At 43.1% G+C, this 22186-nt stretch overlaps 1 protein-coding gene across 1 annotated transcript in view; it reads right to left on the minus strand.

The window, feature by feature from the left end:
- Positions 1-919: 919 nt before the first annotated feature.
- Positions 920-22186, minus strand: part of shroom4 (shroom family member 4) — a 69817-nt gene continuing 48550 nt past the window's right edge. Inside the window, exons 3-16 of the mRNA XM_034290446.1 lie at positions 15822-16019; positions 11291-11355; positions 8691-11167; positions 7809-8618; positions 7147-7220; positions 5784-6551; positions 5418-5662; positions 5026-5204; positions 4496-4728; positions 4136-4268; positions 3874-3975; positions 3623-3793; positions 3327-3455; positions 920-3189 (exon numbers count right to left, since the gene is read on the minus strand). Coding sequence (XP_034146337.1) covers positions 3019-3189; positions 3327-3455; positions 3623-3793; positions 3874-3975; positions 4136-4268; positions 4496-4728; positions 5026-5204; positions 5418-5662; positions 5784-6551; positions 7147-7220; positions 7809-8618; positions 8691-11167; positions 11291-11355; positions 15822-16019 — 5755 coding nt within the window. The 3' untranslated portion in view covers positions 920-3018. The remainder of the gene's footprint in view (positions 3190-3326; positions 3456-3622; positions 3794-3873; positions 3976-4135; positions 4269-4495; positions 4729-5025; positions 5205-5417; positions 5663-5783; positions 6552-7146; positions 7221-7808; positions 8619-8690; positions 11168-11290; positions 11356-15821; positions 16020-22186) is intronic.

A 22186-nucleotide genomic window follows, 5' to 3' on the forward strand; every position in this document is an offset into this window, starting at 1 on the left:
GATGTTGACTTCTCTTGTGAGAAGTCAGTCAAAGGGATATTCAATATATTTTACTCTGCCAGTCAGTCCCACCTCTACATCAGTTTGTTCCCTTCCTCTTTGACAAACAATATCTAGAGATAAGGAAGAAAACCCAGGGTATATATATATCAAATAATGCCATGGTCCTTTTAATTGAGACAGGAAGTCAGATTTCACAGAGAATTTCAGATTTTTTTATTTTATCATAGCTCTTATTTATTTGTAGTGGCATTTTACAATGACTTAATTGCAATTAAGCTCTTTAATTTGAAATTAAATTGAGATGGGGCGAGAGAGAGAGAGATGGAGAAAGTTGTTTATAGATTAAGTCTGCTGCATTCTTTTTTAATCTCTTTCTACTGCTACACGTCATTTCAACTCTGTTTCTATAGCTAGGGCCTGAAGGGAAGAATATGAACGCTATGACAAAATAAACAAAGCACCACACAACAAATAACAAAAAAAGTCACAAACACACACAAAATACACCAATCACAATTCAGTTTAGTTTAAAATAATATTATTAATGATGGTACTCATCTCTTTCTTTTACAAAATAACATTTCTTTGCAATAAATCAAACAAAAAGACATTAGAAAAAACAGCAGTATAAGTCTAGAACTATGAGTGAATCCCAATCTCCACTTATAGTCACATTTTTACCAATGTCTCCCATTGAGAGACACCAAAAATTACGTATGTGGAAGTTAGGATATGCTCTTTAATTGGTCCAAGGCCCATTGTTTCCAGTTTGTAGCGCAATTTTAGATAAAGAATGCATTAGGCTATATCTGAAGACGGGTAGTGTTCCAAATGGTACCCTACTGCCTATAGGGCTCATGTAGTGCACTACTGTAGGGAATAGTGTGCCATTTGGAACAGACAGTCAAAAGCCACATAAAAAACATGGGACTTTTATTGTGATTTCTGTCAAAACAAGTATACATCTTCCTTTGGCATTGAAATAAAAACATTAATGTACATGTGAGTTGCAAAATATTACCTAGGGAAAGAAATGCATATATATACGGTCAGCGTCAGCCTCTTATTGGATAATATTTAATCAATGAAGCAGCATTGTGTGTGTGTGTGTATGTGTCCGTGTTCATGCAAGTTTTGGTTAGACAGCCAATAAAGTGTCTTATTTGATTCATTTATTGCATGTATTGTATTTTTATGAACTTTGACATATAGGTAACATGGGGATTGATGATATATAATTCACATAACCTCACACCTCACGGCATAACTTCTCCTTATTTACAAGGATGGATTCCAGTTATAACAAAAAAATGAATATCACTTCTATACAAAAACATTTCATATGAACAAAATGAGTGAATATACACACACCAAACCAGGCTGTGGTAATGTAAGGGCTCGGGTTGAAGTTAATCCTAGGTACAGATCTAGGTACCAGCTTTTCCCACCCAATCCTATAACCTCAACCATGGTGGGAGAAATGATAAGCTGACCTTGGGTCAGTGTCTACGCTGGTCGTGTATTGCCAATAAAATGTCAAGCCCCAGAATGTAAGACACACTTATGGATTATAATGTTATCCAGGCTGTTTGTGCTTTTGCTAACTGCCAATGTGACAGGGTTACCATGAGAGCACAAACAGACTTAAAATATGATTGTGTTACATGATAGGCAGCTGTATCCGTAACTTTATCTTTTACTGTAGAGATTTCTGTAATAAGATTATATTCAATCATGGCAATAGTGGAATCATTACCATTAATGTTTGTGACAAAAAGAGCAGCTTTTTGGTAAATGTATCCTACACACTCCCCAACAGTTTAATACTCCTCCTGGAAATACTCGTCTGGCATCCCAAATTCTCCCTGCAGTCATTTCACAACAGAGGAGAAGATTAAATAAATAAATAATTGTCCCACTCCTGTTGAATATTCAAACACAAAAACCTCTTTGGCCTCATATTGTAGTATTTGGAGTGTACGATGAAAAGGTCACACTTTAGAAGGACACGATACACCCACTGTAAAATCTGAAGTAGGTGTGTTTTTCTAAGAATAGACATGTCATTCTAAGAGCATTCGACTCATCCCATGAAGGGTAACGTCGACAGCCGAGTGAGGGGCATTGCTAATTGATCTGTGACCGGCAATCAAAGAAATCTATCACAAAACCGACAGACTCCTGACCCTAAATTAATTTGAACCTGTTTTTTTCAAAAGGTAACATCTTAAGAGTGGGTGTATTTCATGAACAGACAAATATTGTGGACTTCTTATATTCTCTATATTAATGGGCTCATCTGTGAAGTACTGTTTAAGTGTTAGTGTCAGTGAATGTACTGGAGTCATGAGTAGCACCTGGGTACTAGCACCCTTATTGCATCCCAAACTTGATCCCCACACCCCCCATCCTTTTTTACCTCACCCTCGTGCATTCCTGTCTGGGAGGACGGCCTCCCTACAGTTCCAATCCTCCAGGGCTTCCCATCTCTGGCCCTTGAGTGACTCCAAAAGCACCCCAAAAAAGATGAATTGTTGATTTACGGTTAGTCTAGGAGACTTAATCATGTTCCACAAACCCGAATTGACAAACAGAGCAGCCGACTCTTCACGGATTAGCTTTCTGGATTATGTTCGTCTGTGATGTGTTGTTGTGTCAACAGAGTACATGTCTGCCTTCACCGGACATATTCACAGGTTAAATAAAAATTATGCAATATAAATGCAGCCCCGCCCAAGTGTGAATTGATTCTTAGCAACTGCAACAGGGTCAAGTGATGCTCACAAAATGCTCAGAAACCACATTAGCCCAACACAGCTCTGAATGTCCTCATCCTGAACTCCAGTTCCAAAGCCAGTAACTGCCCTAAAGAACCTGCCAGAGTAGGGTGGCATTCTCTTAAAAGTGACCAAATCCAATACATATCCCACCGCTGTCCGCCGATTTATTCCATCTGTCAGTTCCTCTCAGCGAGTCTACACCCCATCCCTCTCTCCATGTTTAAGGTGGGGGGTTTCAGTAGTGGCCGTATCCAATGGACATCCCTAACCCCATGCCTAGACCCAGTCCCAAACTCTCCCGCAGGGCTCTGAGCTGCTCTTCTCCCAGACGGATCTTGTCCTCTAGCTGTCTTTGTTCCACCAGCAGCGCTGCCTTCATCTTCACATAGTGACTGTAATCCCGGTGCTGCGAATCAACAAGGGGAAGATTACCTCTCTGGACACTTTAAGGCAAGGATCGAAACATGCACACACAGGGGGACACACAGGCGCACACACACATCTAGTGTGGTCAGAGCAGTAGAAAAGTGCAAGTATGTGTACCTGTTCTGGGGAGAGGCATCGCCCCAGCACTCTGCCCACAGCCTGTTCCCGTCGGTCCACATGTTCTTTGAGGTCCTGGGCCTCTGACAGCTGCAACAAGAGCTGGCGCTTCTTCTCCAGGAGGGGGAGCTACGGAGGCAGGGGAAGGCAGAGAGAGAGGAGAGTTTGTTTTGAAGTTGCTCATTGCGCGTCTGTCTGCGCGTCTGTCTGCGCGTCTGTCTGCGCGTCTGTCTGCGCGTCTGTCTGCGCGTCTGTCTGCGCGTCTGTCTGCGCGTCTGTCTGCGCGTCTGTCTCACCCTCTCGTGGAGCCTGGTGTCGGTGTCCAGGTTGTCCAGCGAGCTCTCCACCCTCAGTAGCCGTCCGGACAGAGACAGAAGCAGGCTCACCACCTTATCCAGATCGCCGATAAACATCCGGAACTTATCCACCTCGTTGGGCTTGCACACCGCTAACACCAAGCTCTCCACCTATATGGGAGCAGATATATTCAAATGTGTACGTGTACGTGTGTGTGTGTGTGTACTAGCTTATACTATACAGTACACACCTCTTCTCCTAGCTGTGCGTTTGCCCGGATATCCTCCAGCAGGCCTCTCTGTGCTTCTCGCAAAACTCCCAACTTCTTTCGTAGACTCTCCATCAATTGTCTCTGTCCAGGAAAGGTGGTGCAGAGAATCAGTCTGTTAGTCAGCTTCACTGTCTACAGTCCAGATACGCGCAGAGGCAACATTTGTGTGTTGGTGTGGAATGCGTGTTGTGCATAGTCAGGATTGACCAGGCATGACACTGCATTGTATGTGCTTGTATACTTTGTAAGACAGCTCGTCGTCATCATCAGTATCTCTGGTGTCAGAGCAGTAGTCCTTCATCTGACTGAGCAGCTGAGCTTTGGCTGCTGACGTAGAATAGTAGGATGAACAACTGGAGCTTGCGCCAGAACGCCTTTCAAAGAAGAGGGGGGAAGGTTTAATAGGTTTGGAATCCGTGTAAAAAAAAGAAAAACATGCATAAAATATGCGAATGATGGCTATAAGTTGGTGCTGGATAAAGGGACTCAACCAATTATAATGTCAAGCATTTTCAGAATCTTGAGGTATTTAAATGCTGTTTAAATGCAGTTATTAAACCATAGAAATATGAAACATACATAACCCATTATGCGCGCTCACCTATCCAGGCTGTCTGTGTTGTGCTCCTGGTTGGGACTACGGTAGGCCCCTCTACAGTTTTCAAAGCCTGCCTCGCCTTCACCACTCTGGGGAAACAGCTCCTGCATAAGTCCCTCCCTGGTCCTCATCCCCTGGTCCTCCATCTCTCCATCCAGAGATCCACTCCCCGCTGTCAACCTACCCGCTGGCGAGGCATGTTGGTCAGGGAGAGTGTCGATGTCTGTCTCTAGCACCTGTAACGGAGGTAGAATCATACCGGTAAGCTCACTCCACAGCATGTCTCCACTTACACCGCACAAATTGCTATCTTTCCAGTATAAGCCAAAATGCTGTCTGGCTAGTGGTTACGTATGTTTGCAAAGCAGAGGATGACTTCTTACAGTCCAGTATAGTTATATGGATTGGCAATTCATATAATCTCATAGGATTATGATTCACTTTGCTCCAAATGAACAAGTAGTGGGGATAATCAGCATCTAGGGACAACTTAACCCAATTTAGCAAAACACACCCAGAGGCCTCTTACACACCCTGACTGGCAGAGCAAAGCATTGTAGCTCAGTTCGGATTGGCTCTTCATCCTCAAGGAGCCCCTCCTCCTGGAATTCATCAATGTCCGTTTCCATAGGGATGTCTACTTCCTGTTCCAAGCTCTGGGCGGGGCTTGGGCTCAAAGCGGATTCCGGTTCCAATATGTCTGGTTCCAATTCTGGTTCAGGATGCAGATTATTTTAGATTCAATAACAACATTTTTATACAAATAGACTTACAGTTACACATAAACGGGGACATAAAGCCCACTAATTATAAAAGCCTATACATAACTTTTAAAATTCCCTGGTTTTGCCCAGAATTTTGGGAAATATTACAATCTAACAAAATACACATGATAGGAATGCAAGTGCGGTTTTAAGACACTTACTGTTGTTGTTATCATTGTGGACTTGATTCCGGAATCTTCTATTGTGTTGTAACTGTTGCTGCTGTTCATAGCTCAGAGCGAAGTACGACTCTGGTAAGATGCCACCATTTTCCATGGTGGCGAGGCCTGAGGCCCTATGTACTCTGGGAGATGGAGTTCTCTCCCAATCAGCCCCAGTGTCTTGCTGCCTCTGGGAGGTGGGTTTCAAAACAGCAGGATGATCTTGGTCATCCGTGTGGCATAACCTGTAGAATGATAAAAATTGCTATTAGGTTTTGTCTGTGTGTACAGAAGAAGCAGCCTGGCCTGTGAGTAAAATTAAATGTGTATACGGTTGTTTAAGCATGTGTATGTATTGTCTCTCACCTAGCACAGCTGTCTGACAGCAGCAGAGGTGGCTGTGTGTCGTTGAAGTGAAAGGGCGTGTCTCTCTGTCTGTCGGAAACAACCACTGGCCGGAAGGCCATACGTGCAAACCTAGGACTGGGCGGAACTTGAGAAAAGGGGCGTTCCTGGACTTGGTGCCGACTGCAATGCTGGCACCCCTCTAGCTCCTCCTTCTGAGGTGGTAGGCTGAAGGAGCGCTGACGTGTCATTTCGGTCTTTTCGGGGTGACATGAGGGGTAAGAGGCAGGACCCTCTGGTGGAATGAGAGGGAGAGGAGGGGGGGTGGGGTTTGCCAACAGATGGACAGGTGAAGAAACAGAGGTAGAAAAGAGAGTAGGGGAGGCAAAGAGTGTGTGGTGGGAGGTTCTCCTACGGTGAAACTGCTCCCATTTTGGGGGAGGCGGCCTTGGAGGGGGAGGAGCCTTCTTGATGTTAACTCTTCCTCTATCACCTCTGAACCCACCTCCTTCCTCCAGCACAGACAACGGTTCCGCCGTTGCAGCTGAGGGTGAAGCACGCCGATAAGTGGATTCAAAGCGTAGATCATTTTCAGACATGGCCCTGCTTCTAAGCAGTGATGACGATTTAACCACCACAGATGTCTGATGATGGGCCTCGTCACCCATACCACAAGCAGACTGCTGGCCACTCCAATCACCTCCACTCTGGGAGACTGGCTGGTGATATGATGTTATAGCCCCATCGGGTGGCCTGGTGGCAGAATCACGTCTGTACCGCGTGTTGTCCCTGAGAGATGTGGTGGGAGAAGGGTGGAAGAGAGAGAAAGACAGAGACAGAAGAATGAAAATATCACATTAATACAGTTGCGCACAAGGTCCAAGCAAAGAGCAGAAATATACCTAGATTTTTTCCCCGAATTGGAGACCTGCGGAAAGGCTGTCAGATTGGATGCCTGTGGAGCAATTAAGGTTACCTGCCTTTCTCAAGGACAGATTTGTTTTCCACATTGTTGGCTCAAGGACTTCATGTAGCAAACTGAAATGTTTTCTGCTTATGTACCAGATAAAACCCTCTGCTTCCAGGCCAAATCGTTCAGTAATTATTCTCCAGTAGGAAGGACTTTTATACTGTCGTTATAACAAGTAATGAGTGTAAGTTAATTGTTGATAGCGGGTTTAATGTGAGATATAAATACAGTGGACAGTGATTGTGTGTGAAAGTGAGTGTGTGTGATTGTGAATGAGAAAGACAAAGTGTTACAGTGTAAGAAAGAGAAGAGGAAAGGTGGGAGGGAGAGGCTAGAGAAGTAGTGCCCTATTTTGTGAATATGTTAACATTCGGGACACTCAAAGAAACAGGATACAGACAGGAAGTGACCTACCTCTCGGTCAGGCTGAATTTCCTGTTGATCTGAGTCTGTCCACGCGGTAATGGTCGGGACACCGCAGGATACGCCTGTGGAACACATTGGCAAAGTTTTTTAACTGCACACACACACAAACATGCATAAAGAAGGAACTGGAGACATTGGAATGTCGCTTGCTCGCTATATAATTGTTTATAAAGAACAAGGCTTGTTGACACTAACGCTCATCACATACTTTAAAAAGCTTCTAGAACAAAACGGAGGAACTATTAGAACAATGGAGCCATTAGATTTAATAATATCATACTGTTTCCTAAACATCTGTTAGTGAGAAACTTCACCTTGAGGACAGACATCTAACAGAGATGAATAATAAAGAACATTTACTAAAGATTCAGTTCCCATCTCAAAGACTGGAATCAGCTGATTATAAACCTGTGTGTTTAGTTCTTTATATCCTCTTGTATAAGTCAACCGCCCTCCTCCGGGCGAGGTCTTCAATATTCTACTTCCTCATTCACATCTGGACCCATTAAGTACCCAATATATTTCTTGATATGGGATAAAACCAAGGCCTGGAACCAAAGGCCTTTTCGGAAATTAACCTGAACATGTGTGGGTGGAATCAAATACAAATGTTTTATAAGTGTGTGTCTTTTCTGAACAGTAACTCGTACCTCTGTTGGTGTGTAGCTCCGTGGTGGGTGCCCTTGGTGGTCCCGGTCAAGAGGGGTGTTGACCAGGTGGAAGGCTGAACGAGGGGCCTCGATCTGGGCTTGGGGATGGAAGTAGGCATGGTCCTGGGGCTGGGTGTGATTGACACATATATCCTGAGCTGAACGCAGGGCCTTCTCCTCTCGATCTTTTTGTCTCTCTTTGTTCCTCTCCCGTTCTCTCTCCAGCTCAATCTCCCTCTCTCTTTCTCTCTCCATTTCGAGTTGTCTTAGCCTAGCCCTCTCCTCTCGTTGTCTCTCCTCCTCCTTCTCTCTCAGCCTAGCCCCCTCCTCTCGTTGTCTCTCCTCCTCCTCCTCTCTCAGCCTAGCCCCCTCCTCTCGTTGTCTCTCCTCCTTCTCTCTCAGCCTAGCCCCCTCCTCTCGTTGTCTCTCCTCCTTCTCTCTCAGCCTAGCCCCCTCCTCTCGTTGTCTCTCCTCCTCCTCCTTCTTTCTCAGCCTAGCCCCCTCCTCTCGTTGTCTCTCCTCCTCCTCCTTCTTTCTCAGCCTAGCCCCCTCCTCTCGTTGTCTCTCCTCCTCCTCCTTCTTTCTCAGCCTAGCCCCCTCCTCTCGTTGTCTCTCCTCCTCCATCTCTCTCAGCCTAGCCCTCTCCTCTCGCTGTCTCTCCTCCTCCATCTCTCTCAGCCTAGCCCCCTCCTCTCGTTGTCTCTCCTCCTCCTTCTTCTCCATCTCTCTCTGCCTTATCCTTTCCTCTTGTTCCCTCACCTCCCTCTCCCTGGTCCTCTCAACTCTTTCCCGCTCCCTCTCTCTAGCCATCTCCTCTCTTTCAAGCACCCACCCCCTCTCCTCCCTTTCCCTCTCCCTCTCCTCCCTGTCCCTCTCTCTCTCCTCCCTGTCCCTCTCTCTCTCCTCCCTGTCCCTCTCTCTCTCCATTTCCCTCTCTTCTCTCTCTCGCTCCTCCCTGTTGCCTCTAGCTGAATGTCTATTGGCCTCTGTGGTATTCATGGACAGTAGAGTTTCTTGCTGGATTCCCCCCTGGTAGGAGTACCTCCTCTGAGCTTGGACAGACTGATAAGGCTGCCTCCCGTGTCTCTCTGGCCTCTGCTTACGACTCGTCAAACCTGGCAGGTTTGACACTGACACACTCCGGCTAGTCTCCTCAAAGAACTTGCAGCGGTCTGCAAAAGGCAAAATGTCGTTCTCCTCAGTACGGGACGAACGGATGGTGGAAGAAGAACAAGAGGAGGCAGAGGAGGTGGAAGAGGCCCTGCCTCGTCCTGACACCCCCAAGCTCCCTGAGACCTTCTCCCCTCGTTGGTCGGTGTCCATTTCCGGTTGGAGTTTGTGTTCAGGTGTCCACCTCCATCGCCGGGCCTTTCCAGCTGGAGCTGGCTCTTCTACAACCTGGGCATCCAAATGGCAGCTGCGTACCATTGGGTCAAACTTCTGTGTTGTCCTGGGTGGGTCTGTAGCTTGGTATTCATTTTCTGGGTGACCAGGGTCTTCATCCCTGGTGGATGGCAGAGCTGAAATTGGGGATGGCTGGTGAACCTGGGGCGTCAAAGCGGAGGGTAGTCTTTTCTGGCTTCTGGGGGCTGGAGTTGAGAGGCTAGTGTCGGCTGAAGCAGATCTGCCTTGGGAACTCCTCTCCTGGGAAGACGGATCAGGGTTGTCCGCTTCTTCCCCCTGGGAGTCCTGAGGCTCAGGACCCCCCTCTTCCTCAACTGTCTCACCACCGTAGAGCAGGCCTGCTGGGCCTTTGCCCTTTGACAGCTGGGCTTTCTTGCGCTGGATCTCGTTGCGGAGGTTTGTGGCAAAGCGTTCACTCCGGCGCCGTGTGCGTGATGAACGGTGGCTCCTGGGTTTCTTAATCAGCACTTCTCCTTCATTGTCATCCCTTCCTACTCCTCCTTCTCCCCCTCCTCTTCGATTTTCCAAGAGTAAGCTGTCCACACTTGCTGCAACACTTAGAGGCACAAACTCCTTCTCTCGAACCCGCTCAGAGCTCACCTCTTGCATGGTTGGACCACTGGAGGGCTCCCCTGTCCCTGGAACACTCACTGACCTACCCCAGGGATGCTGGACCTGAATGGGGGAGAGGACAGCAGCCGCCACCAGCTCCAAACTCTCCCCGACTTCACCAACCCGATCGATGTCCACCGATCCTGGAGTAGAGCATCTGCTCCCTCCCCACATCCCCTGGTTGCGATGTTCCTCTCCTAGGTCATCCTTGTTGGGATGGAGGGGGGAGTGGGACCATAGGGAGCTGGAAGGGAGGACGGAACTAGGGTCTGAATGTTTCGAGGGATCACTGGAGAACTCTAGCAGACGTAGCTGAGACAACAGTTTCTCAGGGGCACTGTGCCTGTGTAGAACCGATGAGGAATGTTTGTTCTGGGGGGGTAGGTGGTTGGGCTCCCCTGGTGTGTCGGGCTCTATGGGAGTGTGTGGAGGTAGGGGGCTGGTGCTAGGAATGGGGGAATTGCAGTTTCTTTCTGGGGAAGGGAGGTTGAGGGGGTCTTGGTGGCTCTCAGGTTTTCTGTGCGCACGGGATCCTTTTTTCTTGGAGATGAGGCTGTAGTACTGCTCCAAGGAATCCCCTTTGAAATTCTCAACCCTATTCCCATTTCTTTTTCCCAGGTCCCCTTCTGTCTTTTGGGTCTCGCAAGGAGTGGGATGCGCTTTCCGGCACTGAACGCTAGGAATGGTCTGAGGACTGTCGTCATCCGCCTTGTTGTCGGTATGGCAACAAGAGAGGCTGGGAATTTCAACAGGGGCGGATATGCATCGTTGATCTTTGACACCTGTGATTCCTGAGCGACCCCTGGTGGCCCTGAAACTATCTTTCCTGGTCGGGGGCTCAGGGGGACTTGAAACTCCCTTTTCCCCTTCTTCTCTGCCCCTCTCCCCTGTGAACTCTTTCCTCTCCTCCTCATAACAGCATGAAGAAGGCCGCTCCTTTGCTTCTGACTGCCACACCCGTGGCCTGATCAGCGACTTAGACTTTAAGGCAAGGCCTGAAGTCCCTGTGTCATCCTTGGCCTCGTCTGATTCCCTCCTTAGGGATGGTGCATCACCATAGGCGTCACCCCGGCAAACAGGTCCCCCTGGTCCCAGGCTCTGGAGAATATTTTCCATAGAACAGGCCTCACCAGGCCTCAGTGAGACAGTATAGTCTGATGTATTAGAACTCGCTGAGAAAGAGCTATAGGCAGAGTCTCTTTTATTGTTGAATATAGCAGGGTCCACTGGCGAATTGTGTGATTCGTATTCTCTCTTATTGTTGAAGATGGCTGGGTCCACTGGGGAATTATGGGAATCGTAATACACTTGGCTACTAGGAGGATCTAAGCTCTCCATGCTACCTGAAACAAGAAATCCAGAATGGAAATACATTGTCAAAAGGTTTACGTTATTCCCTTTGACTTGAAATGCACTGTATACACATGTGGTTAAATGTTTTTGGGTACAAATATATAAAATCAAACCTAGGGAACTGCTTCGATCTGTTGAGTAGTGTCTGGATAACTGGTTCCACTGGATAGACAGATCACTGAAAAATAAAATGTGAGAAGAGGATTGGGAGAGGAAGAGAGACAAAAGAATGAATGAATAATAATGTTTAACCAACATAAAAAAAAAACAGCCAAGTCATATTTGTCCCTTCTACCCAAGACATATAAATGTACAATCTCTTAAATAAAATGCTATAGTTGCACTAGTTCAGATGCAATACATTAGAAGTGTAGGACATACTTGACTTAATCTTCAACTGTTTCCCGAACTACTAATGTGAGGAATTACGGGTTGATGAATTAGGGTTCAGGGATTAAGGTTCAGGGCACAAATACGGCCCCACCATCTAACCTCATAGGCCAGGGATACTCAACTTACCCTACGAGGTCCGGAGCCTGCTGGCTTTCTGTTTTTTGCATTCACATAATGTCTAAGGTCTATATCAGTCCCTGATTAGGGGATTTCTTTTTACAAAAATAAACAGATTTGGCTTTGAGGTCCAGAGCGGAGTTTGAAGTTCCTAGGCTAAGTGCTGGGCACACTGGCATATTACATAGTACAGGGACTGGATACTTGGTAGTGAACTGGAAAAGACATTGGCATATTACATAGTATAGGGACTGGATACTTGGTAGTGAACTGGAATAGACACTGACATATTACATAGTATAGGGAATGTATACTTGGTAGTGAGCTGGAATAGACACTGGCATATTACATAGTATAGGGACTGGATACTTGTTAGTGAACTGGAATAGACACTGGCATATTACATAAGTATAGGGACTGTATACTTGTTAGTGAACTGGAATAGACACTGGCATATTACATAAGTATAGGGACTGTATACTTGTTAGTGAACTGGAATAGACACTGGCATATTACATAGTATAGGGATTGTATACTTGGTAGTAAGCTGGAATAGACACTGGCATGTGGCCTAATCTGACAGTATTTAAGAATATTATAAAGGCAAAAACAAATAAAAAGCAGGATTTGAAAAGGGTAGCAGTCAGGGATTTCTGCTGTGTCGTGGGAATAGAAAGTGGCAGGAAATGAGGTCGTAACTAGAGGAAATGACATCCCAACGTTTCCAGCAGTTCCATCAGTGGATGATGAAGAACATGACAGGAATAAGAACACTTTGGTGAATCAGAGTGGGCACACACACACACACAATTTAAATACACAATGCTCAGACACGGAAAACACACAGCAAATATGCACACAGACACTCAACTTGGACAGGCAAACACGCACAAACACAGAGCGTTTATTAACAGTCTTCCTCTCTTTGTCTTCATGTTCTGGGTGGTACATGCCAATGTGTCTCATCAGACGTTGCATTATTGTGTGTGCGCGCGCGTTTGTGTGAGTGCGTGTAGGGCAGAGACACGTCTGTATAACTATAAGAATTGCAGAATAAACCAACGACGACTTTATTGGAGTCCGGCCAAAATGTAAACTAGTTAAAGCATTATTTTGTGTGTTTGTTACTTAGACACTGGCCTATCAAAGTCATTAAGGGTAATTGGAGGTAATTATACTACTGATAGTTATCAAATGGGAACCACTGTGTAAGTGTGTGTGTGTGTGTGTGTGTGTGTGAGCTAACTGTGGACATCCAGGGAATCTACTTCCTGTTGTTATTGGCTAGAGTCAATACTGTGTGTTCTTGCACACATACACAGACTGTAGAAGTACAAACACGATCACCATCTTACAGTCACTTTCTCATGAATTATGGTTATTTGTAACTTGGACCAGGAAGGAACTATACCAGAGTAAATTCTGCAGAGCTTGGAAATGCCTCAGTGTACATAGTTGTACATTGTGTTAACTTTAATCAACTATAATCTACTTTTATATAATCTACAATTTCCTGTCAATCAATTAATTCAGCATTTTCTTATGTCGAAGGGAGGCAACTGTTTCTTTGTAATCATTTGAGGTTTTAATCCCAGATTCTGCCAATCTGAAATAACACCCACTTTTTTCAGAAGATATATACTGTAGAACCATTCCTGAACAAGAAGCCTTTATATGCTACTATGCCCACCCCAAGCTAAACGGTGCTGGCTAGGACGTCATCCCAGCAACTTTGATTTGCCAGTTTTGTTTTGATTACACACTGAATTTGCCCAGTTTGGTTTTGATTACACACTGAATTTCTGGAGTCTTCCGAAAGAAGAAGAGCAAAAGCTGAGAAATCCAGGTGCTGTGATTGCGTAATTGTTTCCACTAAGGGGTCCGCGGCTGATCTGTCTTCATCGTGGGTCCTGTCACTAGATGATAGGCCAGTGAGGAATGTTTGAATCGATGCCTGTCTCAAAATAGCCCCGTTATCCACTGGGGTGGTATTGACTTTAGACCATGATGAGGTCGTCTGACTTCCTGACGATTGTTAGTCTTTGGAAACACGACACAGGACAAAATTCCCCTAGTGTGCAGTGTGTGTGCGCGTGTGTGTAATTGTTAGTTTTTGGAAACACGTCACAGGGACAAAATTCCCCTGTCCTGCACTGCCCAAATATACACCCACAAGACTGTGTTCCTTGCCACTATTTCTCTCACTGTCTCTCTCTCACACACACACGCATGCACGCACACACATGCATGCACACACACACACGCACACACACACACGCACGAACACAAACATTTGTGTTACACTTGATAGCAGGCAAGGTCAAATAGAAGAAATTTAAGCAACCTCTGCTGGATATACAAGGCTGTAATATATCAAAAGTCAACATAAATAAAATGAACAAACGACAGTCTCCTCCATAAAATAAAATTGCATCTCATCTTTACTAAGTGTGTTCAATCAACTGGATCAAGAACCAACTGATGCTTGGAGGAGTCATAGGACCCCCTAAGAACATCTCCCAATTAAAGGCTTACACATGGGTTTTGTCTAATAACATAGATGAATTACAAGAGCATTACACTTCACTGAACACAAATCTCCCTCCCTTGTTTCACATTATCAGCCCTGATTCAAACTAACATTTTTGCCCACCAGGTTTACAGCGTTAAACAAAGTATTGTTTTTACTGTATACAATTTCTTTCAATTTGATTTAATTTATTGCAAAGTGTATTACACAACACAAATTATGTAAACGCTTTAGATTTTTGCAACCAGTGAATTGCAATTACTTGTACATTGTCCTTTTACTCCCAACCACAAAATCAAAACAGCAATTTCCATTTTGACAACAATGTCAGGCCAGACAGGGGAGGAATCAATAGAGATATATGACAGCCAATCACAACAACACACGTGACCAAGAGCCAAATGGTTGCAGGATCAAATCCCAGACCTCACAAAAAATAAATTTTGTTTCATCCCTGAGCATGACAGTTAACTGGTCCTATATCATAGCTGTAAATGAGGATGTGTTATCAGTTCATTTAGGTGATAAATTAAGAGTAAAATAAACAAATGAAACTGAGAAATGACACTGCAAAAAAACCTCATAGATCCTGCAGTGTATTTCCAAAGTTTATTCCCTTACTGGGGGAATAAAGTTACAAAACTATACTTCTCACTATTTAAAGCTAACTTTCTTGGACTAATGGATGAACATGAAACCAAATGTGCATTGTGGGGAACAATAATAATCTCTGGGCTGGGAAGAATGAATGCTGTCTAGATGGTGTTAATCCAGCCATTGCTTGACCTATTCCAGAAAATCCCACATTCATACCAAAGTCCTATTATACATTTTTTTTACTATTGTCAGTCAATTGTTCTTAGACTATAAAACACATATGTGAAAAGCACATTTGTAAATCCTAATAGAGAGTCAGTGGCATCATATCATATTAAATACATATTTTATTGGTGCTGTGTCCTCTATGCCTTGAGAAACCACTTTCAAGACCACTGCAAGACCAGGGTTCAAATCCTGCTTGTAGATGAACCCAGGTGTCCCGCAAAGCAAGTTGCACTGGCCCACTCCATCCAGGTTTGGGGGGTTAATAGTCAAAGACAGGGCCTTAAACAAGAGTTGGAGTATCACCAAATTGGGGGGGGGGGGGGGGGGGGGGGGGTGTCATTTAAACTTTACACCCATTGTACATAGCACAATCCGTGTTGGAAAGCAATACAATACTTCTCGGATGGAATTAATACCTCCTCAATCAAATCAAGACCTTGTTTTATACCATTTAGGATAATACTGTAATCCAAGGATTAGCTCCACAGAATATTAATTGATACCTGAGTACATGCAAGCACATATGCTTGTGTGTGAGAGAGCAAGTGACAGGGACAAAAGAACTCTTCTCTGCCCATCAATACACTCCCAAAACAGACACAGGCACGCACAAAAGTTGCTTGTTAATAAGATCTAAAATCTTACTGCTTGCTCTATGTGGTTTCAGTCTGGGTATCTGCATAAGCACTCTGTGACAACTACTGATGGGAAAAGGGCCTTTATCAATTAAATGTGATTGACTGTAAACTCAGCTGTGTGTGTGTGTGTGTGTGTGTTACCTGCTGTCGGCTGTAGAGTGCCAGGGTAGTGTGTGGGGCCCAGGGTGGAGCTGCATGGCAGAGGGGGGCACAGGAGGGGGAGGAGGGAGGGGTTCACAGGAGGGGGGAGGGAGGACGGGGGTTGAAATTGGGGAGGACTCTGATGTCGATGGCTTGGCCAGGTGCCAGGAGTGAGGCCTAATCACAGGGATGCTGCGTCTGGTGAGAGAGAGAGAAATGGGGGAGAAACAACACAGAACCAATCAAATCCTCAGAACACAAAAACAGGCCAATTTGGAAAGAAAAGAAAATGGAGTTAACTGGAACGCTAATTTGCTCTAAAAAGAGTGCACAGTGGCAGAATACATGACCACTGTGACTGACCTGAGATTAAGGAAAACCTTGATCATAGTGCAGTCTAAGTATTTCGACTGTGACACAGGTTTTGTTGGTTTGGGTCTGTTCTAGAGCATTTTGGACTTGAAATTAAACAATGACTAAGAGGCTACAATGTAGATGGTCACCTTTAATTTGTGTTTAATTACATACATTTTTATAGGAATTACAGCCTTTTTTATACATAGTCTGCCCCAGGGGTTAAATTGGGCCAGAGACCTAGACACATTCGTAAATTCACACGAGACACTGGTCTGAAATTTGAGCACTGTAGTTAGAGCATCATAGAGTTCTCTGTATTTATGAATTCATGAACGTCCCAGAACGCATTCTGACAAGGGAGTGCAAGATTACATGTAGCTGCTGTAGTATGAAAATGGACTGACAGAACAAACAGCAGGAATAAAGAATAAATCAATTCAAAATAAATAGCAGTCACATGTTATCTTGTTGGTCAGTACAATATCCAGAGTGAAAAATATCAGTAAAGTATCAGTTCAATCCTATGGAAAGTTTTATTTAAATAACGGACATTTCAGTGCTATCCATTTAAGCAGCCATTCCAAGAGATTTTGTATACTATGTCTAAACAGAATTTAGCTAACTAAGAAAGCAAATAATATTCTCTTCTAGGTAGCTGTGATAACAATAGCTAACTTTCTGCAGAATGGGGATGGTTTGATGAGGCTGATTTTTGAACTTCACAATAAAGATGGAAAAAGAAGCTGGAAACAGCAAGACAAGGAAGTTGACTGACTATTTCCAAAGCAAAAATAGAGTAGCTAACTAGCTAACGTAACTCCACTTTATAATAATCTACCTGTAACACTAGCTACATATACAACTTACAGTACATTGGAATATATTAAAACTGACAGAATATTTGGTTAATATGCATAGTTAACCAATTATTAAGCCCATGAAAACTGGTGTTTTTAATCCTGTCGCCCCCCCCCGCACATGAGTTCCTCAACTTCCAAAATGTAGGGCTCCCCCTCCTCCAAAATCCCAATTTAACCACTAGTCTGCTTATTTTATGGGTCCAAATGTAATTGGACAAATAAACAATCATAGTTTCCATATTTAGTACTTGCTTGCAAGTGAATCATAGACAGCAACAGACACTGGGTATCTTCCATAGTGATGCTTAGCAAATGATGTTCTGCCAGGCCTGTACTGCAGCAATCTTCAGTTCCTCTTTGTTTCTTTGCATTATTGCTTTAAGTCGTATTTTCAACAAGTAAAATGCATGAGCCTATTCCAGTGGCAGCCATACATGTCCAAAACATAACCCCACCCTCCACCATAGTTCACAGAAGAAGTGGTATGCCAGTGACTTTCTTTGCTCCACACTTTCCTCCTGACATCACTCTGGTACTTAGTTAATATTTGTCTCATCTGTCCACAATGACTTATCTGCATCTCTGTGGGCTCTTACTAGTACTATTTCAGGCCATCCTGTTTTTGAGGCTAACTACTGTTTTTGCATTCCTTGCAGTCTAGTTCGGCTGGTAAAGTGTCCTGTGACTGGTAAAGGCTGACACAGCCATGTCTACCTCCTTGAGAGTGTTTGTGATTTGTTCTTTTCTTGTGGTTTTCTTCATTATGGTGAGCATTCTTTGGTCAATTTTAAATTTCATACTGACTATTTAATCATCAGGTTACTCACTCAGGTCTGATGTGTGCTGGTCAAACTTGCATGCAGGTGTGAACACACCCAATATCCCTACCTCCACCTGATCTGTTCTGTTTTTCCTTTTGTAGCAGAATCTAATGCCAAGACTCGTAAAGGTTATGTTGTGTTCTCCAATAAACGGTTAAACTAATGTGTCATTTTCTGTCATTTTGGTCAGCATGTATATTATGTTGTTAATTTGTGAATTAATATATTAATTATGTGAATTAATATATGAGTAGATACACTGGAAGTTCAAACACGCTTGGTTCTGATTACATGAGGCACAAAAAGGAACATACTGGATATTATATAATATTTTTAGAGACCTTTTTGGTTCAACAGCACCACTTTTACAACTAGTGGCCAGAAATTACAGCCTGAATACTAAACTGTTGATTTTGACACACCAAATGTTTTTACTGTCTCTGACAAAATGTATTCCTAATGATCTGCTTTGGATTGACCAACTTGACTTGCATTGACTTCTTTGGTCCTTGTGTTTTTAGACACCAGACACTGACTCCAAATGCAAACGCAAAGCCTAGAATCAAGACTATACATTGATAACTAATCTAATCAACACAATATATCCAGCAAAACAAAACATGATATTTGTCAAAACTAAACATTATATTTTCAGAATTTAGCTTTGCGCTGTCTTTTGGGCACATATTTGAGCATCAGCTGATAGGAGCTACCAGGCTTGCCTGTAAATCCTCAGTGCAGGAACTGAACCTCCTAGTGCACATGTAAACAGAGTTGGAATCATCATTTAGATCTACAGTACCAGTGAAACGTTTGGACACCTAGTCTTTCAATGGAATTTCTTTATTTTATTATTTTCCACATTGTTGAATAATTGTGAAGACATCAAAACTAAGACATAACGCATATGGAATCAGGAAGTAACCAAAAAAGTGTTACAATAATTATTTTATATATATATATATATATATTTTATATTAAAAGTAGCCACCCTTCGCCTTGACATCTTTAAACACTTTTGGCATTTTCTCAACCAGCATCTTGAGGAAGTCTCCTGGACTGCATTTAGATGAACAAGTGTGCCTTTTTGAAAGTTAATTCTTTCCTCTTTAATGTGTATGAGCAAATTAGTTGTGTTGTGACAAGTAGGGTTGGTACACAGAAGACCACCATTACGTCTTCACTGTAGAAGTCCATATTTTGTCAAGCTCAACAGCTCAAAAAAAGCAAAGAGAAACACGAAGCATGTGAGTCACTCACTTCAGGACCGAAACAAACTAGTTCAATGCTTTCCATTCATATTAGTACCATCATGGTCTCTCAACCCCACAAAGGTTGCATGGCCAGAGTCCACATAATGAGGTTCCAAAGTTACATTAATAGAGGTCTGAACATCCGGCTGCACCCAAAACTGTTCCCGGGAGTGCAGGAGACTTCCTGTACTTGAATCCCGGCCCAGCCAAGTTGGTTGATTCAGTAGACGTGTGTGCAAGCGTGTGTTTGTATGTGTACACCAGGTAGGAGCCTGGAACAAAGTTTGCATAGTTCATGGGATATTCCAGCTTATGAAAGGACCATTATTTTCAAAGCTATTAATAACTTTGGAACAGCACACCGGGAATAATCCCCTGGAATACCCAGAAGTAGAAATAGAACACAAAAAGCTTTCTCCTATCAAGGGGAAGAAATTGCATCTTGTGATGAAAACAAACTAAACATGGATTTCCGGGAATATTCTAGAAATATGTCCTGGGAAAAACAAAGCTGATGAAGTTAAAATACAGATGTTACCCAGTTCAATTCTGAATATTTATTTTTATTATATAAAGAATGTCATGAAGGAAACAAGTTCCTGAAAATGCATCTGTGTGTGCATCCGAGGAGGATTTTCTGATCTGATACCTGACAACATCCGTCTGGTGTTGGAATTTAGAACCCTTGGGAATAGTTCAAGAACTAAAAAGAATTTGGAACAAGTTCCAGACTGTGTAGAACAAAACACTATTATCATCTATTCTGGGACTATTAATGGAGCTCTTTTCCAGGGCCTATTAAAGGGGACATACTGCCATTTTTACATATTATGGGCTTATTTTTACTCACTCTGCTAGTAGATGGTCTCCAAGGAATTTATTTGTTGAATGTTTAATAGAAAAGTGGAGAAAAATGAACATAAGTTCAGCATTGCTCTGCAATGGATGACCAAAATGCATTCTGATGTTAAAAGAAATACTATAAATTTATATGACATCAGAATCTTTTTCTAAGTGATGTCTCTGATTTGTGAACCAAATCTCTGTATATCAAAATAAATAGAAATATTTTAGGGTGTCACCTACAAACACAAAAGTGAACACATATATAAATGGTGAATTACCCTTCTACTGGAGCCCAGATTAAGTCTAGAATGATTGATGACTATGAAAACTAACCCAGTATGGAAAGACATTAACATAATATAGAAAAGACAAAAAAGCTAAATCTCAGTTGGTGAAACGGGCAATTTACTTGAATTTAAAGATATTCTGTACAGTTCAAGATCAGATTCTAAGGAACACACAGCATATTTAAAAGAATGTCCTGGAGATTAAGAAAATTTGATATGTATTGAATCAATTGACAAACATTATTGGTGAAACACGGCATTAAACAATGACCATAAAGTAAATGAATTACATTTATATTATATTCATTTAACAGATGGTCTTTTCCGAAGTGATTTAAAGGAACAATTCAGGCTAACTGTCTTGCTCAAGGACAAAAAAGATTTTTCATCTAGACTCTTGGATTTGATCGAGAAACCTTTCTGTTATTGGTCATACACTCAACCACTAAGTGACATACCACTCTGATTAATACACGTTATAATGACCTAGATATATACTACAGATGTTGTATCTTAATTTGAGAACATTTCCTATTGTATGAAAAGAACCCAGCAGCAACATGTAATGTTAATTATTACGAAGTTAGGATTTAATTTTAGAAGCCTTAAAATCTCAAAGACAATACCGGTTTTACTTCATCTATATGCTGGAAAGTTCTCCTGCAAAAGGGTGATGAAATTACAAACCAGCTTGAAGATTAATTTACTGTACAGGAAAATGTATTAGACTCATACATGACCCAAGGACATTGTTCTCCAGAGATAGACGTATGTGAAAGACAGAAACACAAATCGCCCCACATGAACAAACCGCAGTTAACCTGATTAGCCCATTAGCAACCACAGCCAATCAGTGGTCAGACCAGTCAGACATTCAGGAAATTAAATAAAGGCTTCACAATGTTTTTTGTACTATTTTTAACCAAAATCATGAAAGGATTACAAGATGCGTGTTTGCAGTCGTTTATGTCTATTCTTTATGTTACTTTAACTATTACTTAAGTTACTTAAGCATTTTAAATGGATGACTGCATGATAGCTAAAATGTATTCTAGCAGAAAGTACAAAAGCAAAAACAGATAGACTCAAGACTAAAAAAATAAGGTCATAACTGTAGTGCCGATTTGAACAATCACATCAAAACTTATTTTGGATCTGCTTGGATTGGTCAAAAGACTGCTTAGTTAAAAAAAAAAGTTCAGAATTGCTGTGAGACTGTGTAAATGCAGCCAAAGGCAATGACAAAAACTGAGGTCAAACACACAGTCAAAACATTGAGGCCAACATGTTCATAGATTAAGTGAGGGGGGTAAAGTAGAGTCACACAAATTGCATGGAGGGAAAGCATAAATGGAGGGCAGAAGAACCCCCAAACATTTTGACAGCTAATAATTGTTTTTGCTATTCTAGACTCAGTCCTGGACCTACCAGAGTGGATCCACACAGATGACACTTCCAGACAACCCTGATCCTGAAAAAGCATCGACTGGGTCAGTCGGGGACAGGGTCAAGCTTAGTTCAATCATCGGCTTGTAGGAGAACAGTCCTTATAAGACTCCAAAGAAGCTCCGGGTCCAATCTTAGAAGAAAATGGGCCTAAACCAAGGAAGATGGCCCTAAATCCTAAATGGTGCTGAACTTCTTTATAATGTCCCTCAGAATAAAAACATTGGCTCAGATCAGGCCTGGTACACACAAATGTCAACACAGGTCTCTGAGTGAAGAAACTATCCGGGTGGCAAATCCCATTCTTTTGAGAGCCTGGTTCAGTCCATGTGAATTTTCCTATGGTTGCAGACACTCAAGATCTGTTCTCATTCACCCTCTCCTTCATCCATCTCAACTGACCTAAGCGCTCATGGAGGAAAAACCAACATCACCAACCTTCCCATCCCTCCCATCTTTCTCACTGTCTCTCCCTCTCTCCCTCCCTCCCTCTCA

Source organism: Esox lucius, chromosome 24, assembly GCF_011004845.1.
Source record: "Esox lucius isolate fEsoLuc1 chromosome 24, fEsoLuc1.pri, whole genome shotgun sequence".
Classification (NCBI taxonomy): Eukaryota; Metazoa; Chordata; class Actinopteri; order Esociformes; family Esocidae; genus Esox; species Esox lucius.